The following is a 25,077-nucleotide window of genomic DNA, read 5'->3' on the forward strand; positions in this document are numbered from 1 at the left end:
GACGGCACTGTATTAAAGGTAGCTCTGTGCTGGTAAAGACATCGGCTATGGCTGCAGATATACAGGGTGCATCGGGAGCATTACGAGTGGCATTTAATTAAAGAAAAGTAAGCTGTGGGATTTTATAGACTGGCTGGGGATTGCAATACCCAGTAAGTGGAAATGAAGGATGCTTGAAAGGCAGTATAAATCTAATACAGTGCTAACTTAACCTTCCTATCATTGTAAAAGTCAGGGCGAGGACACTTGTCTGGAGCAACAACATTATTTTCTATTCTTTCGAAATTTGCAGCGCAATTGAGTAGCGTGTGCAGGATAGCAAAGGGTATCTTTTTTTCCAATTAAAAGAAATAAGGAAATCGCCTCTTTAGTTTGATCCACTTTGACAAGGCTTGGTGTAGCTCATGGTCACTCGAAATCACAGTAGTGATTTTTTTTCAAAATTTCCACTTACTACATAACAAACATGGGAAAGCCAATGAATTTGCACACAAGATTACACAAGGTATTTATTTATGGAGGTACAAAAACATCTCAATGCCCTTTGACATGGTATTCTACTTTGTGAATGCATTGTAACCTCACAGTTTATTGACGCTAACCTTGTATAACTTTATATTCACAGATGGACATGTGTGCAAGAGCTTTATTGAGCCTCATCTTGTAACACAACATGATGTAATGTACAATGAGTTGTCCAGCTTTGATGCAGAACGCATGCTAAACAAGAAAAAAGGTACACACATTACTTTCCCATTCAGCACATCACTACATTGGGAGTTGAAGAGCTGGACATCGCTTAATGTCACATTGTGTGCCATACACTTCCTCAATCAGTTGAGTCAACTCACCTACTGTGTCACTGAGGTCAGAACCAGGTCTCCAAGTACATCTGTCACCACCCAGCCACCCATTTCTTTTACCAGCTTTGTTAAGATTTCAAATCAGTTCCCATGCTAGCAGTTGTAATACATCACAGTCTTCCAATATTTAAATGACAGGTCATTTGCTTTCGAGGTTGTGTTCCCCCTTATAATTAAGAATCAACTAAACAATCATGGACTGCCATCAGTCAAATGTTTATTTTTCAATGGAGTTAAAATGAATTTATAATTCAAGTTTTTCCTTTACTTAATAATTGACAGAGAGAATAGACTAATTTAGAGAAGATTTGAAAAACAAAACCACATTTGTATATTTTGTATGATAATTTTAATACATCTCATAGTTTCATACCCAATTTCATCAATATCAAGGATGCAGACTTGGATACTGATTCAATTTTATTACTCTATTAGGTCACCCACAATGGCAAATGAATAATTTATTGTAATTCAAATTCTGTATAATTTTGTCAGTAGCTAATGGTATTTTCTATCCAAAATTCTCTCGAGATATTACTTCAGTTTCACAAATAACCCAGAAGTAGTAATCATAAAGCGTTGTGTTTGACAAGCATTTAATGCAATGCCAAGTCGGAAAATGGTAATGTATGCTAATTTGTCTAGTGGAAAATCATGCATGATGCATGTTCAAATGTGTGATTGTCACAGGTAATAATATTTCGGTTTGAAAACATAACATGCAAATCTGAAACAGAAAACACTGCATAGATTCATTTGTTCATATTTTTATACGAATAATACGAAGAGTACGTACCTCCGCCGCCCTTTATAAATTAATACTATCATTTGTGCAAATTTGTAAAGTTGTTTTGTGTGGCTTCCGCCACACAGAAAAATAATATGTAGACCCGATGAACCAAACAGAGGACATTACGTTTTAACCAATCAGAGGACTGTACATAATACGTAGAGTACGTACCTCCGCCGCCATTGATAAATACCATTGTTTGTGCAAAGCAAACAGCATTAGGACCCTCTCAAAAGGCATAGACAGAGACAAGGCAAAATTAGAGCTTTCTGGAAAGCCAGAATCATTGCAGATGAGCAACGTGACAAAGACGAGACAATGACGTGAGGGAACTTGGCATGTTTAACGGCGAACTTGCCCAACTGTTTCATTTGGATACAGAAGATGAGGATTATAATGGATTTGCCTATTAATATCGATTAACAATGTGACTATGTTACAGTACATGATTAAATAGTAGAATAAAGTACAACGGAACTGACTGCCTTGATCCAGTGAGGTTTTTCTTTTTTACCGTAAGTCATGGCATGCATGCGCCTTATAATGCGGTGAATCCTATTTTTGGATTAAGTACAGAAAAGCCCCGGAATCGAGTGTGCACCTTTTAAGCCAAAGCGCTTTATGGTGCGGAAAATACGGTATCTCATGAACAATTTCTGACTTTAGACAGGACCCCTTCTTGCAATTTACACTGTTCCTCAATGCCCTGCAAACATTGTTGTGTTGTGTTTGTTTCCAGTGTAGTACAGTAACATAACATTGTGCTGGCTTGCTCGGTCACAATTTTTGCACAACATGTCATTTTTCCATCCAAAATAGCTCAAAATAATAATGGATGTTTTTTTTTTTTATACAGTAAATCCATCAACATGTTTTCTGCACGCTGCTTGACTTCCGTTTCAATTCACCATGCGTGTCTCACTCGTTGCGCCCGCCCTCGGATATCTGTCATTGGCTGGCTTCAGCTGATGTGCCACAGCAAGCATGAAATGAGTTTTGTGATTGGATGGCCTTAGCGTCGCATTCTAAGGCAAGCGTAAAAATGACTTGCATATGCAGTTTCACGTAGGGAAATCCTATATTGTTGATTCAGAGAAACTAATAGCTTGAATGCTCAGATCCACATTCTGCTACTATAACAAAAATCCTTCTGCCCCAGAGCAATCAAAAAAAAACACACCATTGTTTATTTCTATTTCAAATGTCTAACTGATCAACACTAGCAACACTTAAAGTTTTGGTCTTGATGTTTATAAAAAAAGAAACTCATACTAACAGGAAACAGTTGGTGATTTGTGAGACACAGATGATGGCTATTTGACACATTTTTAAACCATAACATCATAGTATTAGTATTCTCCACAAACATGACCCTGAAATGTCGATCAGAGCTAATATCAAATACAAAAAACAATCCCGTTCTCCTTGAACATGCTTGGCAATCGCTAATCTACTAATAATTTCAGTCTACTGTGCTTTGACACCAGAACATGTTGAGAGATAATAAACAAGCAGAGAGGAAAACAGCAACAACCTGCGAGTGTTGTCACAAGTGGTCACAACAGACAGTGTGGGTGGTTGGAGCAGTTCGGGGGAAGGAAGGAGAGAGGCGAGGGGGCGGCTACAGTCTCTAACCTGCCCACTGGCAGTAGCCGAACTGTCATCGCCTAGACCTGTCATGTGGAAACTTTGCTGTTTAGAGGTGACAGCCGCCCACGGACTCACACTGTGCGCATTCGGCCCTTTTAAACGCACGTACACATGCAGTCGGGGAGGGGAGTGGGTACTGTTTGACACTTCCATGTTTGACACATCCCCATCCACTGATTGTTGTGACTTATGCAGGCTTTTCTTGCTGATGTGTCCCTCACTCCCTTTTTAGAGGACGGAGATGTTATTATTGAGCTCATCATCTTTTATTATTTATTTATTTAGGTATGTTCAATACTGCTACAAATATGATTGACTCAACATTTTTAATATACTCAATATACTGAATATAGTGAGGTCCAGTAAAACAGTTGTACAAAAAGAAAAAAACTTGTTTACTTTGATGAAAACAAAACACATAATATAAAACTAAAGTCTGCATATGTTGGAAATAATTCCAGGACCCTTGAATGAATCCCAAACGAAGATACGTATTACGCTTACAGTTCCTGCCCGAGGAGTGTGATCTCTAGAAGAATACAAGATACGAAAATATAGTGAACATATTCCCATCAGCACCCACCCCCTACCTGACTGGCACACACACATTTTATTCACACTGCGGTAATTGCCGCGCCAGCTCATTTGAGCTTGTCATTTCTTCCGATAAGACTGCGGTATTAAAAATGACAAAAGATGGAAACATACAGTGTCATGCACATTACACACCACGTCTCCTGCAAAAGAGTTATTGCATTTTCTGCAGGGGAGGAAAGAGCCAAAATATGACACTTTTTCCAGAAACTGCTATAACTAAATGTTGGTAAATTAAAGATATGCAACATTGCAAACAATACTGCACACCTAAAAAAAGTGAAATACATTTCTTCAGAAGCTAAAGTATAATATAATATCCCAACACTCAACAACAAAGCAACAGAAACAGCCAAATGTAAGCATCATCATGTCATAGATTTCCATAACCATTCATATCACCATCCTCTGCAGAGAAAATGAAAGGAGTCATTCTGTCACTGAACATGAACAAAAGGCAAAAGGACGAGAAAACTGCAAGGACTAATCAAAATTGTTTTGCAGACAACAGTCAAGCGGAAACCTTGTGAATCCAAAACCATCACTTTTCAGGAAACTAAAATAACGATGTCTGTTGAGCCACACCATGTTTGTTGAGCCCTGTCTTTGACAATGCAATCAGAAAGAAAAACATTTTCAACGCTTTGCATTGGTAAATAAGTCTAAATCTTAAAGCACTCAACATTCTTTCACATCCTCCCACTCTCCTACCTCTCCTCTGGTGCTCTCCCTGCAAATGTTAGTCAGCCATGATTAGACCCTTACTTAAAAGATCCAACCTCCACCCTGGGAGTCTCGGCAATTATAGACAAGAGCTACGTCTTCCCTTTATGTCCAAGATTCTTGAAAAGAAAAATCACAGCACAACCAATTAACGATTCCATCATCTCTATAAATCTATACTATACGACTGAATCAGTTTGTCTTGATTCAATCACTCTACTGCAACCGCCTTCACAAAAGTGGATGAAGCTCTTTTACTACGAAACCCACAAACATTATCATTAGTGTTACTACTTGATCTCAGTGCTGCCTTTGATACTGTTCCTTGAAATTTGTTTTGCTTTTAAAACAATTTTCTGGTCTAGTTCTAATTGCTTAGTAAACACACACTGACAATTTGACATCTGAGACTTATCATGGAAAATCCACTTCCGTTGATGGTTCGTTTCCTTCAATATATGGAAAACGACGGACACAGTAAAGCGGTAAGCTTGAGATGACACAAAAATAATAACCTGTATTTCCCTTTCATATTATTGCATGTCTATGATGCACTTGTTTTCATCGCATTAGCGGCAGTCTTTCTGCTGATTTTAGAGCTGTGCGTTCTATGTTTTCATTTCTTGTGGGTGTATTTTGAGTAGTAAAATGCTCTCTATGAAATTTACTGTGTAGGACTACAAAACCTAATCATGCAATATTACCAATGTGCTTAGATATTTACAAAGATTTAGAGGTTGAGTGGTACGTTTAATGGCATGGTTCTGCTTGACAGTGAACTGGCTAAATGCTGGGCATAAAACTCAGTTTGAAAGCTGAAGTTGAGGTGAAAATGATTCATTCTCTCATTTTTATGAAACTGTCGGTGGCCGAATAAATGTATTATGCCCTTTACATCAGCTTCGTGATGACACAATTAGCCCTCAAACTGAGAGCCTTGAGTTGTCACTTCAGTTGAACAGCAGGGGGTTCAGAAAGAACAAAACTCTTTTATGTCTTTCTTAGGGCTAACTCTGGTTATTAGCTGGAATCAAATGATCCAGCAAGTCCTATGCCAAAGGCAAAACCAGAGATGAGAGGCCAATTGCATGAATGTGTGTATGGCCCGTGCGAGAGAAGTGCCGCAGGATTCCGTTAAAAGTATCTCCAGGCATCATAAAGGATGGATGGAACCAAAAGTCACAGTTGAGAGAGTGTGAGATTTTTTAAGTACTTTTTTATCGTAAAAATGTTATTCTAGTTAAGATTGTTTGTGGAATATGAATTAAGCATGAATTAAAGAATATCATTGAGCAACATTTTGCAGCTGTATGAAGCAATTCAAAATATATACAAAGAGCTGTTGTTCACTGTCTAGTCATAATTGCTCCGTGTACTAAGTGCAAATTGACAGTATGTTTTGTAGAATATTGTCAAATTATTGAAAAGGTTTTGAAAAAGTATCAAGTTTTTCTTTATTTGGTCATATCGCCCACCCGTACCTGAGCTCTTGTGAGGCAGTCACCTGAGATGGATTAAAAACTGCTTAACTCATATTCTGCAAATTCAATATGAATCAGAATGTTGTGCTTAGACTAGTGGGGCCGTCTAGTACATAATATGACCAAGAAAGCTTTTGTCTTTGACCTCTTTTTACGTACAACTGAACAGTACAACAAAGGGCTTTGTATGAGATTTTTTTTTCTCGTTAGGCCACATGGTCCACGACTTAAGATTTTAATAGAGGAGTGGTGTTAATTATCTTTAAATTGAAAGTAGACTAAAGAGAGCAGGAAAACTATGTTGACGCATTATTTGGATCCAATTTACCAAAATGAAAAAGCATGCGTTTAATCTTTAATGGAAGTACGTAGAGAGGATCTCGGGCGATATATATGGGATTTCATCCTACCTGTTAATAAGTGTTAGGTGAAAATAACTACCGTCAAGTCATTAAAAGTGGCGCTTACAATGTCGGAAGGGTTCGTCATCTCCCAAGGTGTTACCGACAACCAGAGACCCGGATAGATGGGCCATCGCCCTGATGAATTGAGCCATTAAGGTGAATGACCAAAATGAAAACCTTTGTCTCTCAGGGGAAAAAGAACCAAAAACTGACTATCACTATGCTGAAAGGACTGCCTGAAAAAATGGGAAGAAAGGATACTTGGGCAAAACAATATGTCTTCACAGCATCCCAGCATGAAACACAACAACAAACCTGGCTGGCAAGAGACAAGCGGAGCCTGTGGGATATATAAGCCTTCATTACCGGGCTGTCAGGTTATGGATGCAATGCCTCAGGTGCAATATGGGAGTTTAAAGCAGTGTCTGCTTGCTAATTACAAATTTGGCAACACACAACCATTAAAGACACAACCCTTGGTGTCTGCTAAGCTAATTTGTCTAATTACATCTTTGTAACTTATGAAAAGATCTAACATTACCCTTAAGGCTTTCTTGTGGAGTGGGGCTGTGGAGATGGTACTAAGCGTAACTGTCTTGCCGTCATCTACGTATCGAGTCAGCTGCGAGGAATTGTAGATGCAGGATAGATTGTGAAAGGGAGGTGGTAGGACCCCTGTTGGGTGATGCTGTAACTATTTATACATCCCAGAGATTCCTCTCCCATAGGACAGCCACCCACATCTTGCCAACATGCCTGCTGGTGTATTTTCCTCATTAATGCGGCACTTTCTTTTTTTTTTCAAAGAATTTATCAGCAAAACCAATATTTGCTGCCAGTTATGAGATGTTTGGGCTCCTAGTCAGTGTAATAGATTGCTGTTGAGCCGTCACAGCCATGAGAACCTGTGGCAGGTCAGCTAACAAGCATCTTTAATGGGTGGAGAAAAGGGGGAGTTGGGGACAGCCATTCATGGGGTGTCAATTTCCTGACGTTTGACAGGCTTAACAAAAATCCCAATTATCTTGATTGGAAAATGTGAAGATTTCCGAGCTACATGCAGCACTTAGGGCCAAGAGGGATTCAAAGCATCCAGGTTGTCAATCAACATGGTCACACCCGCAGCAGCTTGCTCTGTGAATATTTCAAATGACGTGGTCGATATAGTTTTGACAAATGGATTATATTTCAGCGGTTAAAAGGGAAGTCTTCACAATAATTTGTTGTGTTTGTCCCCACTAGTCTAAACACTGTTCTAATATAAAAAAATAAGATATGGCTGCTGATTTGTTGCATGCAGTGTGTTCAGTGTGTGTATTTGTGACTTTTTTGTGCATGTTTATTGTTGCGACAATATTGTTTTGGGCATGATAACAATCACAATCACATTTCTTCATTTTACATTATGTTGAACAGTCTATAAAAAATTACCCACATTTTCTTGAGAATAATTGAGTCTTTATTTTTTTCATGTGACATTCCCATGAGTTTCAAATTGTTTTTGAGGTCAAATGAATCCCTCACATTGAATCATTGAAAAACAAACAAACAAGGCACAACTAAGTCAGAAAAAGAACAAACAGGATGATGCCATCTACCATCTTCCTTCCTCTCTTCTCTTGTCTGCAAACAACAACGGCTTGTCCACTTTGATAGCATCTCTTGGGTAAAAGAATACAAGCTCCCAGGAGCCAGACACTTGCTATTTCCAGGCCAAACAGTCTGCCTACGTGGTGCCTGGCTCATCCACCAGTTCATGGGGGAGCATGTTCTTATCTACCACCATGCAACTAAATAAAGTGTGTTGCAAAATAAGAGTATCGCGTTGCATGCATTAAACCCGACTTTATTCATCTCAAATTTGTCATCAGACAATCAAGCCACACATTACTTTGTTGGCCCACTTTTGCAGAGTGGATTGTTTGCTGCCAGCCAAACTGAAATCAAGGTAAACCTGAGAGTCATTATGAAGCCAATACGTTTTTGTCTCACTCTCTGTTTTTCAATAAGGTGAGATTTTATCCGGCCTCCTCTGTCAGTTGAAGGCTAAATGATGGGAACCACACAATCAGTTGCGCTCATCTCGCTCAGCTCTTTTCCAGGGAAATGTGTGGTTTCTAAACAAGTCAGACAGGATTCACAAAGTGAATCTCAGGGGTTGACACTACACTGAATGACAGCACAAAAGACTTTTGTGGATCTTTTTTATCTTGTTTTGGGGTACAGCAGGACTTCTTTGGCTCGTTTTAAGATTTGCTGCAGCCAGCTAATGTTTTCTGAGAGGGTCTGTTTGGAAGGATGGATTGGGCGCAAGTACAGGGAAGCTAGGAGACTTTGCTGGCCTACAAATAAGTCAGACCCGACAACGTACATTCGGAGGACAGAAAATGGAGCTGAATGATGGTCTTTCCCAGTGAAACTATAATATGGCCACTATAGTGTGAAAGTTTATTCTTCTTGCAACTACTTTTACCATTGTAATCATGGCCTCTTGACACTTGGGTTCAATTGGGCTTTTTGAATTCTAGGCTTCAGATGAATAGGACACAACTTTAGACCTCCCAGGATGAATGCACACTAAAACAAAGTAATCCCTAAATCCTACTGAGACGTGCTCTCTCTCTCTCTCTCTCTCTCTCTCTCTCTCTCTCTCTCTCTCTCTCTCTCTCTCTCTCTCTCTCTCTCTCTCTCTCTCTCTCTCTCTCTCTCTCTCTCTCTCTCTCTCTCTCTCTCTCTCTCTCTCTCTCTCTCTCTCTCTCTCTCTCTCTCTCTCTCTCTCTCTCTCTCTCTCTCTATCTCTCTCTCTCTCTCTCTCTCTCTCTCTCTCTCTCTCTCTCTCTCTCTCTCTCTCTCTCTCTCTCTCTCTCTCTCTCTCTCTCTCTCTCTCTCTCTCTCCCCTCTCTCTCTCTCCCCTCTCTCCTCTCCCTCTCTCCCTCTCTCCCTCTCTCTCTCTCTCTCTCTCTCTCTCTCTCTCTCTGACAAAAAAGATAATCCTGATGAGAAGGATGTTCATCAAAAACTGTTAAGAAAAATAAACGTCAGTGAAAATGTGCAAAATAAAAATCATTATTCTCTCTCTGTTGGAGATTATTGTGAATTCTTAAATGCCATTTTTGAGATTCTTTAACACAGCACATTACTTTTCATAGTTTATTACTGGCCTTTACTCAACCTAGAAAAGGAACACTCACATAGATTAAAAATAGAGATAGATAAAAACAATAGTATAATCTAATACTAAATGCACTAAAACACTAACGTGTAGTCATAATTTCCTGTCTTCAGTGTCCGTGCATCTCCTTTATCTCTCGCTTCCTAATGCATTAGCAAAGCGCGGCAGTGTGAGGGCATCAGTGGCAACATCAGTGCTATCATGGGCACTTTAACATGATGAAGCACACCATGGCGCTGCTGGCATGAATAATTCACATTACCTCATGGCCAGTGGGAGACAGAGGGGGTTGGCTTTGTGACTATGAGTTGTGGGAACAGATGTGTGATTTCAAAGGAACACAGGTTTCTGTTTTCAAAGGAACACAGGTTTCTGTTTTGGGTGAGCGAGGAATTTTATTTCTGTTTAATTGCTCTCTTTTTAACTGAGGTAAGACTTTGAGCTGGGACGAGCAAAATAAATACGGAGGGATCAGAACAGGAATCATTGGTTAAGGTATGGAAGAAGAATGGGAGTTGGTCTTCTTCACCATCTATCACAGTAGCACTTTCATCATTGTCAAATAAGTAGCCCTGTTCAAGTCCATCTTTTATCATTACCCACAAATGAATCTATCTTTGAATCACATCACCAAGGAGAACACTCAATGCCTACAGCCTATTTACATGATAGGTAGATGATATGGAAATAGGATACATGATCACAAAATGGCTTGACTGAGGGTTTGGATTCACATTGTTGGTTGGGGATGTATTCTGAATCTTGTCTACTCTGAAGAATAAAATAAGTGTAAGTGACTGCTGCAATCAGATGTCAGTGTCTCTAAACTCAATGCAAAGCTTTAATGAATGTAGTTTATTGAACGGCACTATCAAAACACATCATTGAACACGTTCCAATAAAAACGTGTGTCCTTTTCAACACTTCAAGGCCTCTGAAGTTTAACTAACCTTTGGGTCACCAACTCTGCCAAAACTTGAATATAAATAATTAACAAAAGTGAGCATGAACACTTGGCGTGGGATTAGGAAAAGAAAGGTTTCTCTCTATCCTTTTCAAAATTGTCACAGGGTCCTCTCAGAGGCAAACCTTAATCTCTTCTAATCGTACTTAAGCATGTATGCTTCATGTCAAAAAGTCTGGTTAAAATGTTTAACCCTGTAAGTACATAATACAGAGAAGATATTACACTGTGACAATAGCCTGTAGATGGGAGAAATTAGAATGCCACATTTCAGACACCCTTGTTGACTACATGAAGCACAACAGCTAATGAATTCATTCTGCAAAATTTCAAGATGCACTCCCCCCCCAAAAAACTGTTATAAACAAGTCAAAACAAGTCAGATAACATCAGTGATTGGTTGGGATTAGCATCAGCCTCCTTACGTGTACCGCACAAATTCAAATCGCAAGCCTGATATACAGCCAAGCTAATATTATTATTCCAGACAGTGTATAACCCAACGGCAGGATGATTACATTTGACTTGCAATGATTTCCTCCCACCCCTGCATAAGAAAACAGCTTGGAAAAACTAATAGACCGATTCCCCAAAGTCGATTTGTTGCTCCTGTGTTACTTTAAATACAGTTTATTACTGTTGTGAAAAGTGTTTTTATTTATGGAGTATTGAGTATGTAGATATAAAAGTAGAACACTTCTGTTCCTCAACTTTGCTGTGTGCAGTACCGTTCAAAGAAGGATTTTGCACATGTGGCACAAAAAAATGCTTCTGCATCCTCCCCTCTGGTCCTACTCATCCTCATTCTCATCACCAATCACTTGTCCAACCTAGATCTCACTAAAACTGTTGGTGAACGCCTGGCGAGTATTTCGCAAACTTTGCGACCTTGAACAAACCCTGAGGGAAAATGAGTGAGAGAAAATGTGTGACAAGCATTGCATCATTTTCATTTGCACATGATCCTTGTTTGTGTTTCCAATCCATTCTCTCATTCCGAATGGAATGTAATACACATTTTTTGGTAGATTCAAAAGTGTATAAGTGTGGTATACGTACACACGTTGAGTCTGACCGAGGTAGTGAGCAAAGCACCGTTTGTATCATTTATGGGTATGGTACTTAGTGAAGGAGAAATTACACCTCAGAAAGCAAGTATCGCTTATCTAATTAAGAGCTGGCAAAAAATGCCATCAGGATCTAACAGATTTCATCCCTGAGCTCTTTTTCTGTCTGCAGAGAGCTGTTGAAAAAAAATGAGAAACACGGGCATGAAGAGAGGGGGATGAAGGGAGACACAGACATTCCTAATCAAGCTTTGCCTCCGACACAGCTCGATTTAACCTTGAGGAGTAATCAGATCTGACTTGCTTAAATGTTAGCATTCTTAAATCATCAGGAAGTGCCTCCAAGGAGACGATAATCACGGTGCCAAATTGCTGCGCTCGCTAATTTCATTTCTCCCAAGCATTTGCTTGTAGTTAGCGTTGATTATTCAATGACAGGCTTTTAATGCGGCCAGATCCCAAGGGTGTTGCATTAATGTGGAATAACTTGCAACATAAATGAAAACAAAGCAAAATTAAAAGCATTACTTTCTAATCCATCCAAGTTTCCTCAGACCTACCAATGTCCTCCTCTCCTCCCTCTTCAATCTCTCACCTCACCCCCCTCCCATGGTGGGAGTTCAAATCTAATTCTCAGACCATCTGGCAGGCGTAATGAAGGCGGCCCGGGCCTGTGGTGCCCTGCTGCCATGGCTCGGTGGAGCAGGAGGCTAGCTGGCAGATTGGGTTAGGATGAGTGCAAGGGAGTCGGGGAACCTGCTGAGCGAGTAAACCGGCCCAGTTAATCTCCCATGTGCCCCGGTGTGATGAGGGCCAAGGCCAACCACATACTGAGGGCACAGTGGCAGTTTACACCGCGTAAACTGCGGATGGTGGAGCACTGAAGACAGAAGGGCTGGTTTGCTCTTATACATTGAAAACGTTCAGCTGGTCACTACTGGTAAATGAAATTTTACTAGCCTGCTGCGCAAGCTAAGAATAACGTTTTCCCGAGCTTATGCATGTCTGCTGTGTTGTTCTCAAAACTGGATGGGATTGTTTAAAAATACAAGATCGATCACTTGAAAGAATGTGAGATTTGCGATACGAGACTCATGATTCGTGGCTGCTTTTTATTTAAAGCAATAATGGCATTGCATATTAAACAGTCATACCTTCCCCCCACCGCATTTTATGTACTCGTGTAGTACATTTCAGGTTCACAGTGACTAAATCTACCATTCTTCTTCCTTTGGTCTTGTCCTGCTTTTTAAGTGGGCTCTACCCAATGTCAAAAGTATTAAGTAGAATGCAGGCTTGACATGAACCATATTAAATGTGATTTGTTGAACATATAATGGGCTGGTAAAAAATATGAATTACAGGTTGGTTTTTGGATTAATCAGCCCTTTAAGAATTATCATACTGATGGACCATTTTTATACAATGGAGAGATTACGTGCAAAATATATGGCTGCGGTAATTAGTGTCTTGGTTTACTGAAAAGATACAATCGCAGTAGCTGTTCTAACGCCTTGCATCAAAAACAAAACCTCACGCACAACCATGTAACAAAAAGCTACATGATGACAAAAACAGTAGGACTTCTTCCGCCGTGTACCCGACTCGGAAAGAACCAAAACACTGTCATTAACAGTTACTCTCTTTATAAAACACACCAGCATCAGCTGGAGGTATAATTGCTCCTGCTTCTCCTGTAATCTTATAGCTTACCTGCTGCTCCTGTCAGACACTTGCACCAGAGGGGATGCGGGCTGTGTGTGTTGCCTTTTGAGACACTGAAATATTACTTTTGTATAGTCAGATCCAAACTTGGCAAGAGAAGAAGCGGAATATATTGAGAGAAATAAAAGCAAAAGGATATACAAGACAAAAAAAAGTCAAATAAGTATGTGTTGTTCACTGAAATCCCAGGAGCAAAGCTCGGGGGCTCCGGTGAAGGGAAATGATGTTCTTTCTGTGAGTGATTAGAAGACAAGTGCCAGAACATGACCTACTTAGTACAATGTGTTTGTGCAGATTCCAGAAAAGGTAACAATGCTATAGGAGTTAGAGGGTGTCAAACTCCAGTCCTCGGGGGGCCGTATTCCGACATGTTTTCGAAGTTTCGCTCGATAAGCACGCCTGATTCAATTCATCAGGATCATTATCAGGCTCCTGCAGGATGTGAGGATGAACTGATCATTTGAATTGGGTGTGATTAACAAGGGAAACTTTGAATACATGCAGGAATGCGGCCTCCGAGGACTGTAATTTGTTTGAGAGTAATGTTTTAACTCATGAATGTTGTAAAGTTTCATAGCAGGAATAACTGCAACAAGGTCTTGACAGTTTTGCATGCTTTGTTATCATTTTATTTTATTATGTATACTATTTTCTTATTAGCCATTAATTATATATTTGACTTGATGATATATTTTAAAATATGTACCTACAGCACATTGCAAATTATTATATTTATATATAATTATTATATTGATATATTGCTACACAGACTACATCTTAAATTGAACAAGCCTTTATCAGCTGACCAGCTGTTAACTTCCACCTCTGCCAATAGCAATCTATACAATCCTTTGCATCATCAATAGGGGTTTACAACGCTGCTTTTCCCAGCATCAATGCCACAAGAAGTCTCTCCTGACAATCCGCCACTGGAATCTTCCATCGCATTGGGCTGGTGGTAAACGAAAGCTGCTGCTTTGCTAGCATGGCACTCCTAACATATCATTTCATTAAGCCCATGCATTTTGCGTGAAGGATCTTAGGTCACTTAAAATGTGCTCGCCTTCATCTTTTCCACTGAGTTTCAAAGATGGACTTGTATCCTTGGATCATAAATAGATCCTTCGTTCCAAAATTGTCACACTTTCCATTGCTTTGATGTGGTTGAATGAAACCCAATGAAAAGCCATTTTATCCCAAAAGGTACAATCCTGTACTTGAAAACATAAGATGGAGTTGAATATTTTGCACCATGAGGGAAATTAGAGTACCTTGAAGCACAGTAATAGTATGCTTTTCTGGTAGAGGGTTTTCTAGTGTGTGTGTGTGTACGTGCGTGTGTATTGTAGGAGAGACAAAACAGAACAAACAGATGTTCTTTTTCCTCAAAAGAGTATTTTCCTTTTGTAAGCCCCAAGTTCCCATCAGTGCACTATATGAGACAATCCCACCTCTATGGAACGGTTATTCGCAATCCGCAGGAGGCTTTCTCTCCCTTCAACTTATCTCTGGTGGGCTGCTATGGTAGCGTGCCCCTTTCCCAGATAGATGTTTGTAATTGGAGCTCTAATTTATGTTCAAACCTTGGTGCAGGATAATGATATGGAGCATTGTAATTTGCTGATGCAAATTGTACGTATAATGGGGAGCCATAAAAGCCTCCGCAATCTCGGAGACTTGCCAAACACCCTGAGCGTTCATTACAGCCCTCATTAAAACATCCGCATCGGCATTGGGACCGCTTACAAATGGAAGAAGCATGTAATTGCTGCTTGATTGTGGTATATGTAACATATGATAAAGTGGAATTACCACTTTATTTGTCTACAGTGTCAGTGAAACTTAATGGGCAGAAAGCCTAAACAAAACCAATCCTTAGAGCATTGTTGGCCTACAACATTATCTTTTTTCGGGAGGTTGGGGATAAGTGGGCCAAATGTGAGCTAGGGGACAGTGCATCCAGGACAAACTGAGAGTGATGATATTCAAGGACTAGCTTAGGGGGTAGAACTAATGCTTTCACCCATGAGAGCCCGTGTTTCATTTGGATCAACTTCAACATGGGTATATGCTGAAATACATTAACTGGATTTAATAGAATGAAAGATTAGTATTGTTCTTTTCCATTAACAAGGTCCAAAGCCACCACCATACATTTACTTCATGAGTAATAAAACTAGATTGAAAAATGAAATACCAAAGGCACCTTTAGGAAAAAATATATTTTTGCACGAATGTCAATAGTTCCTTTGGAAGAATGGCTGCTAATCATTTTCATTTAGTAGATCTAACAAAGAGGTCATGTAGAACTGAATGTACCAACTCATGAGCAGCCTTAAGAGAAACACCAATTGGCAAAGGCATTAAGAGTTTGTTTTGAGCAACTTGGGGTATTTTCCAGAGGCCGACTCAACAGAAATTCAAAATGTCACACTTTATTTAAATGACCTGTCCCAGTGCCCTTTGCATTTGTGCCTTTCTAATGCATCTCCATTATGTCAAAACCCAAGCAGCATAACTTAAAATCGCACTTGTCTCCACACCTCTGAATGTCTGCAGAGCGCCACTACCAGAGAGCTGTGTGTGCTCAGCCACTGGAAAAGGATTTTCAGCCAAGCCATTCAGCCAGGGCCCCAGAAGCCCAAAGCCTTTATCTGCAGACCCACTGATTGATGTGTTGTGGGCCCTGTTGCGGTTAACAGCAATTTTTATCTGTTGCTAACGGCAACAGCCCAGGTTTGTGATGTGTAGAGAGCAGCGGGGCCCAGAATCCGGAGCCGGACCACACACAGGGATAAACAAATAGGTTTTCATGGCAGACAGCCCTGATAGAGAGGCCACTGACAGGCGGTGCCCAACCCCAAGAGCAGCACGATGTCAGGGCCCCGACCCATTCCTGCTGCGCTCTTGGTTCCCTGCACTAATTTTCACCATGTGAAGAGCCCGTATGGTGGAGACACCTGCACGCCTCTCTCCCTGACAAGGAATCAGTGACAGAGACAGGCATTTATAGACAGAAAAAAAGAGAGCGAGAGAGAATGTTTAAGAAAGTTCCCATACAGCAAGACAGTTCCTTGAAGCCTTTCTTTCATCTTTCAGCTTACTGGGTTTAACAACTAATCCAGTGAATATGAACTGAATTCTAGCTAATAACAGCCAAATTTGATTTACAGCATAATTTGTAAAATACATCATCCCTGAAACAGAAAAGTGAATTTCAACTTCAACAAATCTGTTTAAAAAAAGGCACAGACACACACATACACACCTCCAAAACTGTTGGACTCATTGAGCATTAAATGTGATTATGACACCCCAAGCAGTGGAAATGAAGCTGCGGGTAAGCTTTACTCAACTAAACTGCATAGCTGAGGTTTAAATCCATGTCTGCAAAAGATAAAGCTTGCAAAAACATTCAAGTGAGATTATATTGCATAGACAAAGATTGACGCTTTCATTGTGCATGAAAACATAAACCATAGTTTGGCCTTGGGAGGTAAAAAGAAAGGAGGTGGGAAACTAACTCAATGAATCTGAAAGGAAACGGGGGGGTGTTGGTTTTTTTGCCGAGCTTAACTGTTTCCTCCTCTGTAGTATATATCCAGCCCAGCGGCAGTGAGAGAATGGGCAGATCGTTGGAGTGAGATTTTCTGACAATTTCCCTGCTTCTTGTAACTCCTATCTCGCAGACACAGAGGAGGGTGCTGGATTCTTTATCAAAAAGCCCCTGAGAGAGTGATAAATCGCTTGAGTCCAGACCCATCCGCTCTGAAACAACAAGCCCGTAGCAGCGCAGGAAACAAGGCACATATATTGTCTCCCCAAAATGGCAGACACTGTAATGAAGCCTGCGCAAAGCAGACAGGATAGAGTCGCCCTGATAAACAATTCCATATCCAGCCCTTCACACGGTGCGCGATAGGAGGTCAGTCCCACTGTGACATATCGCTGCTAGACTTAACAGACCCGCTATTAGCAATCAAACCTGAGACAGAGATGAAAGGTCAGGATAAGGATGTCTCGGCAACATGTATGAACTCAATTCTGTACCTAGGTCTTTCTCACACCTTGCTCCACAACTTGTTTGGGGGAAAGAAGCACTGATTGATGCATGCAATCTGCTAGGTATTAAATTATACACGTATGTGCAGCTTAATTCTCTATCTAGGTCTTTCTCACAACTTGCTTTACAACTTGTTTGGGGGGAAAGAAGCACTGATTGTTGTATGCAATCTGCTAGGCATTAAATTATACAAGCATGTGTATTCAATATAAATGGATGATTCTCAGAAACTGTGGTCCAAATTGCATGGTCAAACTCTGACTCAGAGTCATTACTTTCTTTCTTTTACGATCAATCGCTGGATTTTATGGCTTGCAATATTGCAGACATATTGGAGGGATAAAATCAACAATTTGAGATTTGTGGTGTTGCTTTCGTGTGAATGTATTTTGAGTGGGTACAAACAGCCGTCGCGACCATTTCGACATTACAACACAAGTATGTAATTAAGAGCTCTTTCTACTTTTAAAAGCTTCAAAAACAGTTGTTACCAATAAACAGCCAGAATATCAATGTATAATATCAACACAATAGCATTTAATAGAGTCCCACGCTTTCCATGATTAATTATACGATGCCATTTAAAAAAAGAAAAAGAAAAGGTGTCTCCTGTGCTTCTTAAGAAATGTCAAATCCAGGTCCAGAAAAGAAAACATGCCGCAGTTTGGGTTTGGCCACTGGTGCTTCATATCAATGAGCAGATAAACGAGTCAATAGCACTTGGGAGCTTGATTAGCAGTCAGGTGATTACTTAGAAGCCCAACAAAATAATAAAGTGCAAACATTTGCTAAATAAATTAATAAAGTAAACAACAATGTCCATTAGTTTAAGCATTAAATACCTTGTCTTTGTAGTGTATTCAATTGAATATAGGTTGGAAATATTTGCAAAACCTTCCCTTTTACTTACATTACACACAACTTCCCAACTTCATTGGTATTGGGTTTCATACTTGTACTTGGGTTGTCTGCAATCCTTGATTTTAATCAATTTAAATATTTTTTCAAGGTAGCTTTGAACTTGGCAAGGAGCCAGAGAAAATATTAAAACATGAGTGGAGGTCCTGGCTCAGGCTGTAGAGCGGGGCGTTTAGTAACCGGAGGGTCGTCTGTTCAAATCCCTGCTCTGTCCGAATCATGGGTCACTGTATCTTTGGGTAAGACACCACACACCTTGGCTATAGTGCCACTCACACTGGTATATTCCTGTTTGGTGGTGGTCGGAGGGGCCGAGGCGAACACTGGCAGTCATGCCTCTGTCGGCCTGCCCCAGGGGATTTACGTCATTTAACTCCACCAGAGTGTGAATGTGTGAGCGCATGAATAATGTATTCATTGTAAAGCATATTTGAGTGTCCACAAATCTGAAACATTATTATTATTATATTAGTATTACTATTATTGTTGTTATTATTATTATTATTATTACAGCGTAAACATTACGATACCCCATTTTTCACTGGCAGTTAACTATTTAAAAACTTGCCAAACAAGCTTGAAAATTTGTCGAAAGTCAGAGCAGTAAACGCCAAAAGGCAGCAGCACTCAACCGTCTTTTCTGTCGCAATGGTTGCCTCCCCCCCACTGTACTAGCTGGGCTGACCTTCCTACACTACCCTTCCATCTCAAACATAGCCCTCCACCCACATGCATAGCCTCTCTCTCTCTCCATTTTCCTCCAGTCATAACATTCAGTCCAGCCGCTGGCCTTCTCCAAGACCTTCTCCTCCTCCCATAGCCACTCAGCCTTGCCTGGAATCTCCCTGGAGCACCCCGACCCCACAACCTCTGCCCCCCCTTTTTGAAACCATCATTCTGTAAGGCCCGAAGCACTTACAGATAAGATGCCGGCAGAAATCAAGTGGGCTCGGCAGCTGAGCAGATTGAGAGTCAGAGCTCAGTACCCAGGAGATGCCCGGAGGCTACAAACACTGCAGATAGCAATGTCGGAAAGCCAGAAAGTGGAGACAGACAACATGAGACTTCCTGCCCTCCTTACCGGTCTATCTTTTGCTTGCACAATGCCGCCTTCAAATCACCACCCACCGAGCCTTCGCCACATCCATATCCGACCCCCCTCCTCCTTTCAAATGAAGAGAAAGCCTCGCTCTATGCCGACTCAAACTGACAGCTTGAGCCAAAGGCCTCCACGTGCTTTTTTGGAAGGACATAGTTGTTTTCATCTGTGAACCGCCGGGGAAATGTGACATGCTCTATTAAAACAACATTTCAAAAAATGCATGGAGATCAATGTCTTTTGAAGTTACATTTTGTTAGGGGCTTTAATAGAAGTGCTTTGAGGCCGATTAACAATGACAAACCATGTCAACCATTGTAGTTGTTTTGTTTGTTTGGATGGCTGCTTTCAGTTTGCAAAATGAATCGCCATATGTCACTCATCAGCTAAAAGTAGCACGCTTTAAAGAATATTCCTCTTATGAGCTCATTTTTACGCAAAGGACAGAAAGGACAACTGCTGTCTCTGTTACCAGGAGACAACACACATCACCGAAATGAGAGCACAAATGTGCGGTCCCAAAACTCAAAGGGGCGACACAACTGATGTTTCAACAGGATAAAAATAGCCTGCTAACAAATTGTTAGTGTGACTCCTGTGAAAGAATTAGCTGAAGGTTTAGTGGCTGTTTTTTTCTTCTTGATGAAAAGCATAACTAACCACAATCTCTGCACACTAGTTTCACACTGATGTTACAATGTTGTGCTATATGCAAGGGAATCATGAATTCAAAGTAAAAATAAACTGAATGCAAAATTAAAACGTGGAAGGAGCCAAGAGAGATGCTAATGAAACCACACTCTTTTTGCCAAGGTATTGCAGGACACCTTGCTACGATATAATCAGTCAGACAAAATTAATGTTTCTAATATCATGATTTCTCCATTACACTATTTAATATAATTAAAATGTGGAGCGCTGGGGCCATAAAGCGGGTCGTTGAAGATTGTAATTCCGCCATAAAGCTATGAAGCATGAAAATGTCACTTACCGAGTAGTCGCGGCCTGACAGCGAGTGAGTGGAACTCTGTAGGGAGAGAGAAGAGAACAAGAATGACCTTTAAGGAGCATTTCACTCCCTGACACAGACATGATGAAGCAGCGCCGCTTTAATATCAATATTCACGTTAACCTTTTACCCAGCCCGCCATGTATGCCGTGGCAGCAGACTGCTACCCTAAGTTCTAGCCTCCACAATGGCGCTAAGCTATGAGTTATATTCAGCTCATAGATCTTGGTATGTTTTGCAGGCGAAATGAGTGAAACTTTAAATATTTATTTAAATTAGCAATACAAAATTGTTTAGACTTGTATATGTGTTACCATGCAAGAACGAAAAAGGAAAATAATTCAAACCCTGTAGTATAATTAGGCAACTGACCAGGGCGGTAAAATAATTCAAACCCTGTCGTATAATTAGGCAATTGACCAGGGCGGCACAGAGTAGCATTGGGTAAGCGCGTCCGCCCCACAGTTCAGAGGTTGCGGGTTCGATTCCGGCCTCGTTCTCCCCGTGGCTGCGTGGGTTTGCTCCGCGTACTCTGGTTTCCTCCCACATTCCAAAAACCTGCATGGTAGGCTGATTGACCACTTCAAATTGCTCGTCCGTGTGAGTGTGAATAATTGTTTGTCTCTGTGTGCTAGCGACCGGCTCAGGGTGTCCCGCCCAACTGCCCGATCCCCCGTGACCCTCTTGGGGACAAGCGATACAGAAAATGGATAGATGGATGGATGATTGTATCAGGGTTCTTTTTCCCATTGTATTAATTTTTTTTCAATTCTTTTTGTTCACTGCTTACACTAACAACATGACTGCGAACAAAGATGTGCTTGTTAATAAAAGCAGAGCCGCAGTTGCCACCACTATATTTTGGGACTTTTCTGACCCCTCTGGCGACCACTTTTCAAGGACATTTCAAAAATAGAATAGACATGAGTGTGAGTCATTTTCACATTGTTTTCTGTATGACATTGAAGCAGTGAGGCGGAAGGCAAACTGAGAGTCGACCGTGCTGACCATTACCAACGCACGGTGACCAGAGGTAAAGTATAAAATTCCAAGCCACAAATATTTTGCATAGGTCCCCTTGTATACTGTATGTACAACTCTACATGGGAAAAGACAAACATGCACTTGTCACATCATGCAGGTTGAGGTTCCATTATACGATGTTAAATTATTTAAAATGTTAAATATTTAAAATGACAAAAAGGAAAAAAGAGGTGTATTTACAGTATATAATTTCTGTGGAAGGGAATGCTGGGGAAAAAAAATCAAAACTTGGCTGGTATCAGGATTAAATGAATTCACCAACGGGGGTGAGGGAACCAAAATTTATTTGATAACGTCATTGTCAATAGATGTTTTTGGAGGGGGGTAATCCAGTGGACATCAGATTTTTGTGAAGAAAACAGGTCATATCACAGTCTAACCCAGAGGCAAATATTGAATTTGAACAAGTATTTGGGAGAGCTATATTGTATCTTCCCCTAGCATTACTATGCCATCAGCAGTGACAAAGAAAGATATTCCACAAGGCAAACCTAAATAAAACACAATAATAGCCGAAGAAGATTCGTGTTCCAAAGGCATTTTTACTTTAATTGAACGTCATTGGAGGGCTCTCCCCACAAACACCCAACAAGAAGGGCAACAAAGAAGTAGAAAATATATAGTAATAACTATAATCAGAGCTAAACATTGCAAGGATACATTAAGCCCCATCCTGCAATTTGCTATCTAAATGCCAAGCAAGAATAGCATGCATACCGAAAAGCCTGGATATTGTTCTGTTCTCTTGCACAGTCCGCCTTTACCCAGCAGGAGCGGCAATCTTGGAATCCCTCCCTCTACTTCCACTTTTCTCTGCTTTTATTCTTCTGTCTAGATAGGCAATTTGTCCCCCTGGCCTCTGGAGGGAACTTTTCTGCTCGAGCAATTTTATCCATGGGTCTACTTTCAATCCAAACAACCTCCCCCATACCTTCAGCAGGACTGTTTCCTTTCCTGGTGCCCCTCATCCATTCTTCCACACCTGTTCTAGCCTTCAGCACTCATCAACGCCTGTGTGCGCCCCTGATTTCCAGGACAGCTCCTGTGGTGATGATTAGGGAGAAGTCCCGCCGTGAACCGGAAAGCAGGCTCTGCGGGATTCAAAAGGCTATTCCATGTCCATCTCAAACTCTCTGATCCCTTCACTATCAAACCGGGGAGGGGGAGAAGAGGAAGGGATGACGAACGAGACCCGGGGTAGATTGTGTGGACAAAAACAGAAGTATTTTCTGGCAAAAATTAGATCTGTGGTGTGTCTGTGTTCATATGCCAAGTTTAAACAGGCTGCCTACATCTGTGTAAGTAAGCCTGCATATACGTACATGTGTGTTTAGGACATAAGCCTTAGGTGATGGGGGGGCCAAGGCCATTTGGAATTAGCTGAACTATGTAGACTTCACTCAACATGGCGCATCCTGGGTAAAAAGAGAGCCTTATTTAAATGATAATGAGGGACAATCCATTGGATTTAGTACTGGGGAAGGGAGAAAAAGAGGGGTGGGAGCAGGGGGATCCATTAAAATGCCAGCGGTTCATAAGCCATAGGGTCGGCATATAGCTAAACACTCTCTCTTAAAAGCCATTATACATGGCTCTCAATGGATTTCTGCAGTGCTTAGGACTTCAAAAGGATTTAAGAACCCGCCCCAGAGAGTGAGAATTTGGGGGAGGGTGACGGGACGTGTGTGTGTGTGTGCATGTGAGAGAGAGAATCCATCGATGTCCGTTGATAGAAAGAGAGACAGGGCGGATGCTGGCGCCATGGAAGGGTTAACTAAGAGCTCGGGAGAAGAGAAATGTTGCTAAATCCGCCCCCTAATCCTCTCCACATTTCCATGCACCCTCCTCCACCAAGAGTAAAACAAAAACAGAATGCATAAAGAATAAAAGAGTGGAGAGAAGAGTGGGCGGTGTTAACATTTTCCCATCCTATATTATTGTTCCTATTGTTAGAGAATTTTAACGGTGGAGCCATCATAGGTGCCAGTGAAATAACTAGGAAAGTGATGTCATCGGTGGAAATTATTCAAATCAGGTGGATGGGTGTATTTGGAAACAGGAGTTTGTTAAGACCGTAACAGCAGCATAGCCCTCAGCATAATAACCTCCCAACCCCCCATATTTCCCTAATCCATACGTGGCTTAGTGCTGGGGCACCGCACTCTACCGCAAGCACAATTACCTCGTCAAAATAAACAGATAGAGAGCCAACCATGGCGATGAACAAACAGCATCGCTGGCATTTCTCAGCTCCCAAATTGATGCATGACTGTTTTTAAACGCAGACAGGCAACAACATTCACGTCACATTTGTCTAGTTTTTTTTTTTTTTTTTTGGCGACGTGACAAGAGAAATCCATTTCAGTTGTCGTCGACGTGGCGTTATTCGCTAGAAGCTCTTAAAGCTGCTGAGACTTTGATCTGATTGAGCATGTGTTATACAAATTTGTGTTCTTGGTTCAGTACCAGTGATTTTAAGTGGCTGAAAAAAATTAAGGAAAGACTCAAGGTTTGTGATTCATGACCTTGGCTGAATAGAATACAATCTCCAGCTCCGACATGGAGGGACAGACATGAGAAATACCAAGAGAGCCAGATGGTTGGACATGGGTAGATGTGGATGGCATGGTGACAACACCGGCGTCTGTGCGCCATCTATTTGGCAGCGTATTAGAGAGATATTCCACATCTAACGGTGTCAGCAACTGCAGCGGGCAATTTCCAGTTTCCCCTCCTCCGCTGCCCCCACCATCGTTGCTTCTACCGTCACTCATTCTTGCCCCTCCTTCTCAGAGCTTGTCATAGATCCCTGTCAGAGCTGTCAACCAACGTCGTGTTTTTATCTGACAAGTTCTGCTCTTCCGTCTGAGTTTTTCATTAAGAGACATCCTTTTATACCAGACAAAAGAGAGTGAGAGAGAGAGAGAGAGCGAGAGAGAGAGAGAGCGAGAGAGAGAGAGAGTCAGTCTCGAGACAGACGTAGAAACAATGACTATGAGGAAGTGACAGATTAGGGATTTTAATAGGGCTGGATTTTCAATTGGAACACTGAATATCTTAAAACAGTGTATTTAACAAGTTCATTAAACCTTTTTTCCTTCCATCAATTCACCAGCGCTGGAGAAGGAAGCCTGAATTTGCTTTCTCGCTTCCTGCTTTTGACAGATAAATGAACACTCTGATTGAGTTTAGTTTGGGGCTACTGGGGTGCTTCTTGACTGGCATTTGTTGGGATGCATATTTCTACATTCATTTAAAACGCTGCTCTGGATTTTGCATAAATTCTCATTACTTTTCCAGTACCTAAATTGCATTATTTCAAGCCTGACGTTGAACCAGTGCATGGCCTCAATTTTCCTTTGCCACTTACTCATCCTCTAAATGAGCTGGCATATGAATTCTGTCACAGTGATAATTGGAACAGTTTCTTTAACTCATTCCATGCCAAGGTCAGGCCATGCAAACCCTGTTAGGTCATGTCTACAACATATTTAACTGTGCCATGGTTGAA

General features: G+C 41.0%; 1 protein-coding gene across 10 annotated transcripts in view; it reads right to left on the reverse strand.

Annotated features, from left to right (window-relative positions):
• Positions 1-25,077, reverse strand: part of fbrsl1 (fibrosin-like 1) — a 232,041-nt gene that overhangs the window by 121,989 nt on the left and 84,975 nt on the right. For all 10 annotated transcript variants that reach the window (XM_061277971.1, XM_061277970.1, XM_061277969.1 and 7 more), the window contains exon 4: positions 20,505-20,540. In XM_061277971.1, the coding sequence (XP_061133955.1) occupies positions 20,505-20,540 (36 nt within the window). The remainder of the gene's footprint in view (positions 1-20,504; positions 20,541-25,077) is intronic.

Source organism: Syngnathus typhle, linkage group LG5 (genome assembly GCF_033458585.1).
Source record: "Syngnathus typhle isolate RoL2023-S1 ecotype Sweden linkage group LG5, RoL_Styp_1.0, whole genome shotgun sequence".
NCBI lineage: Eukaryota > Metazoa > Chordata > Actinopteri > Syngnathiformes > Syngnathidae > Syngnathus > Syngnathus typhle.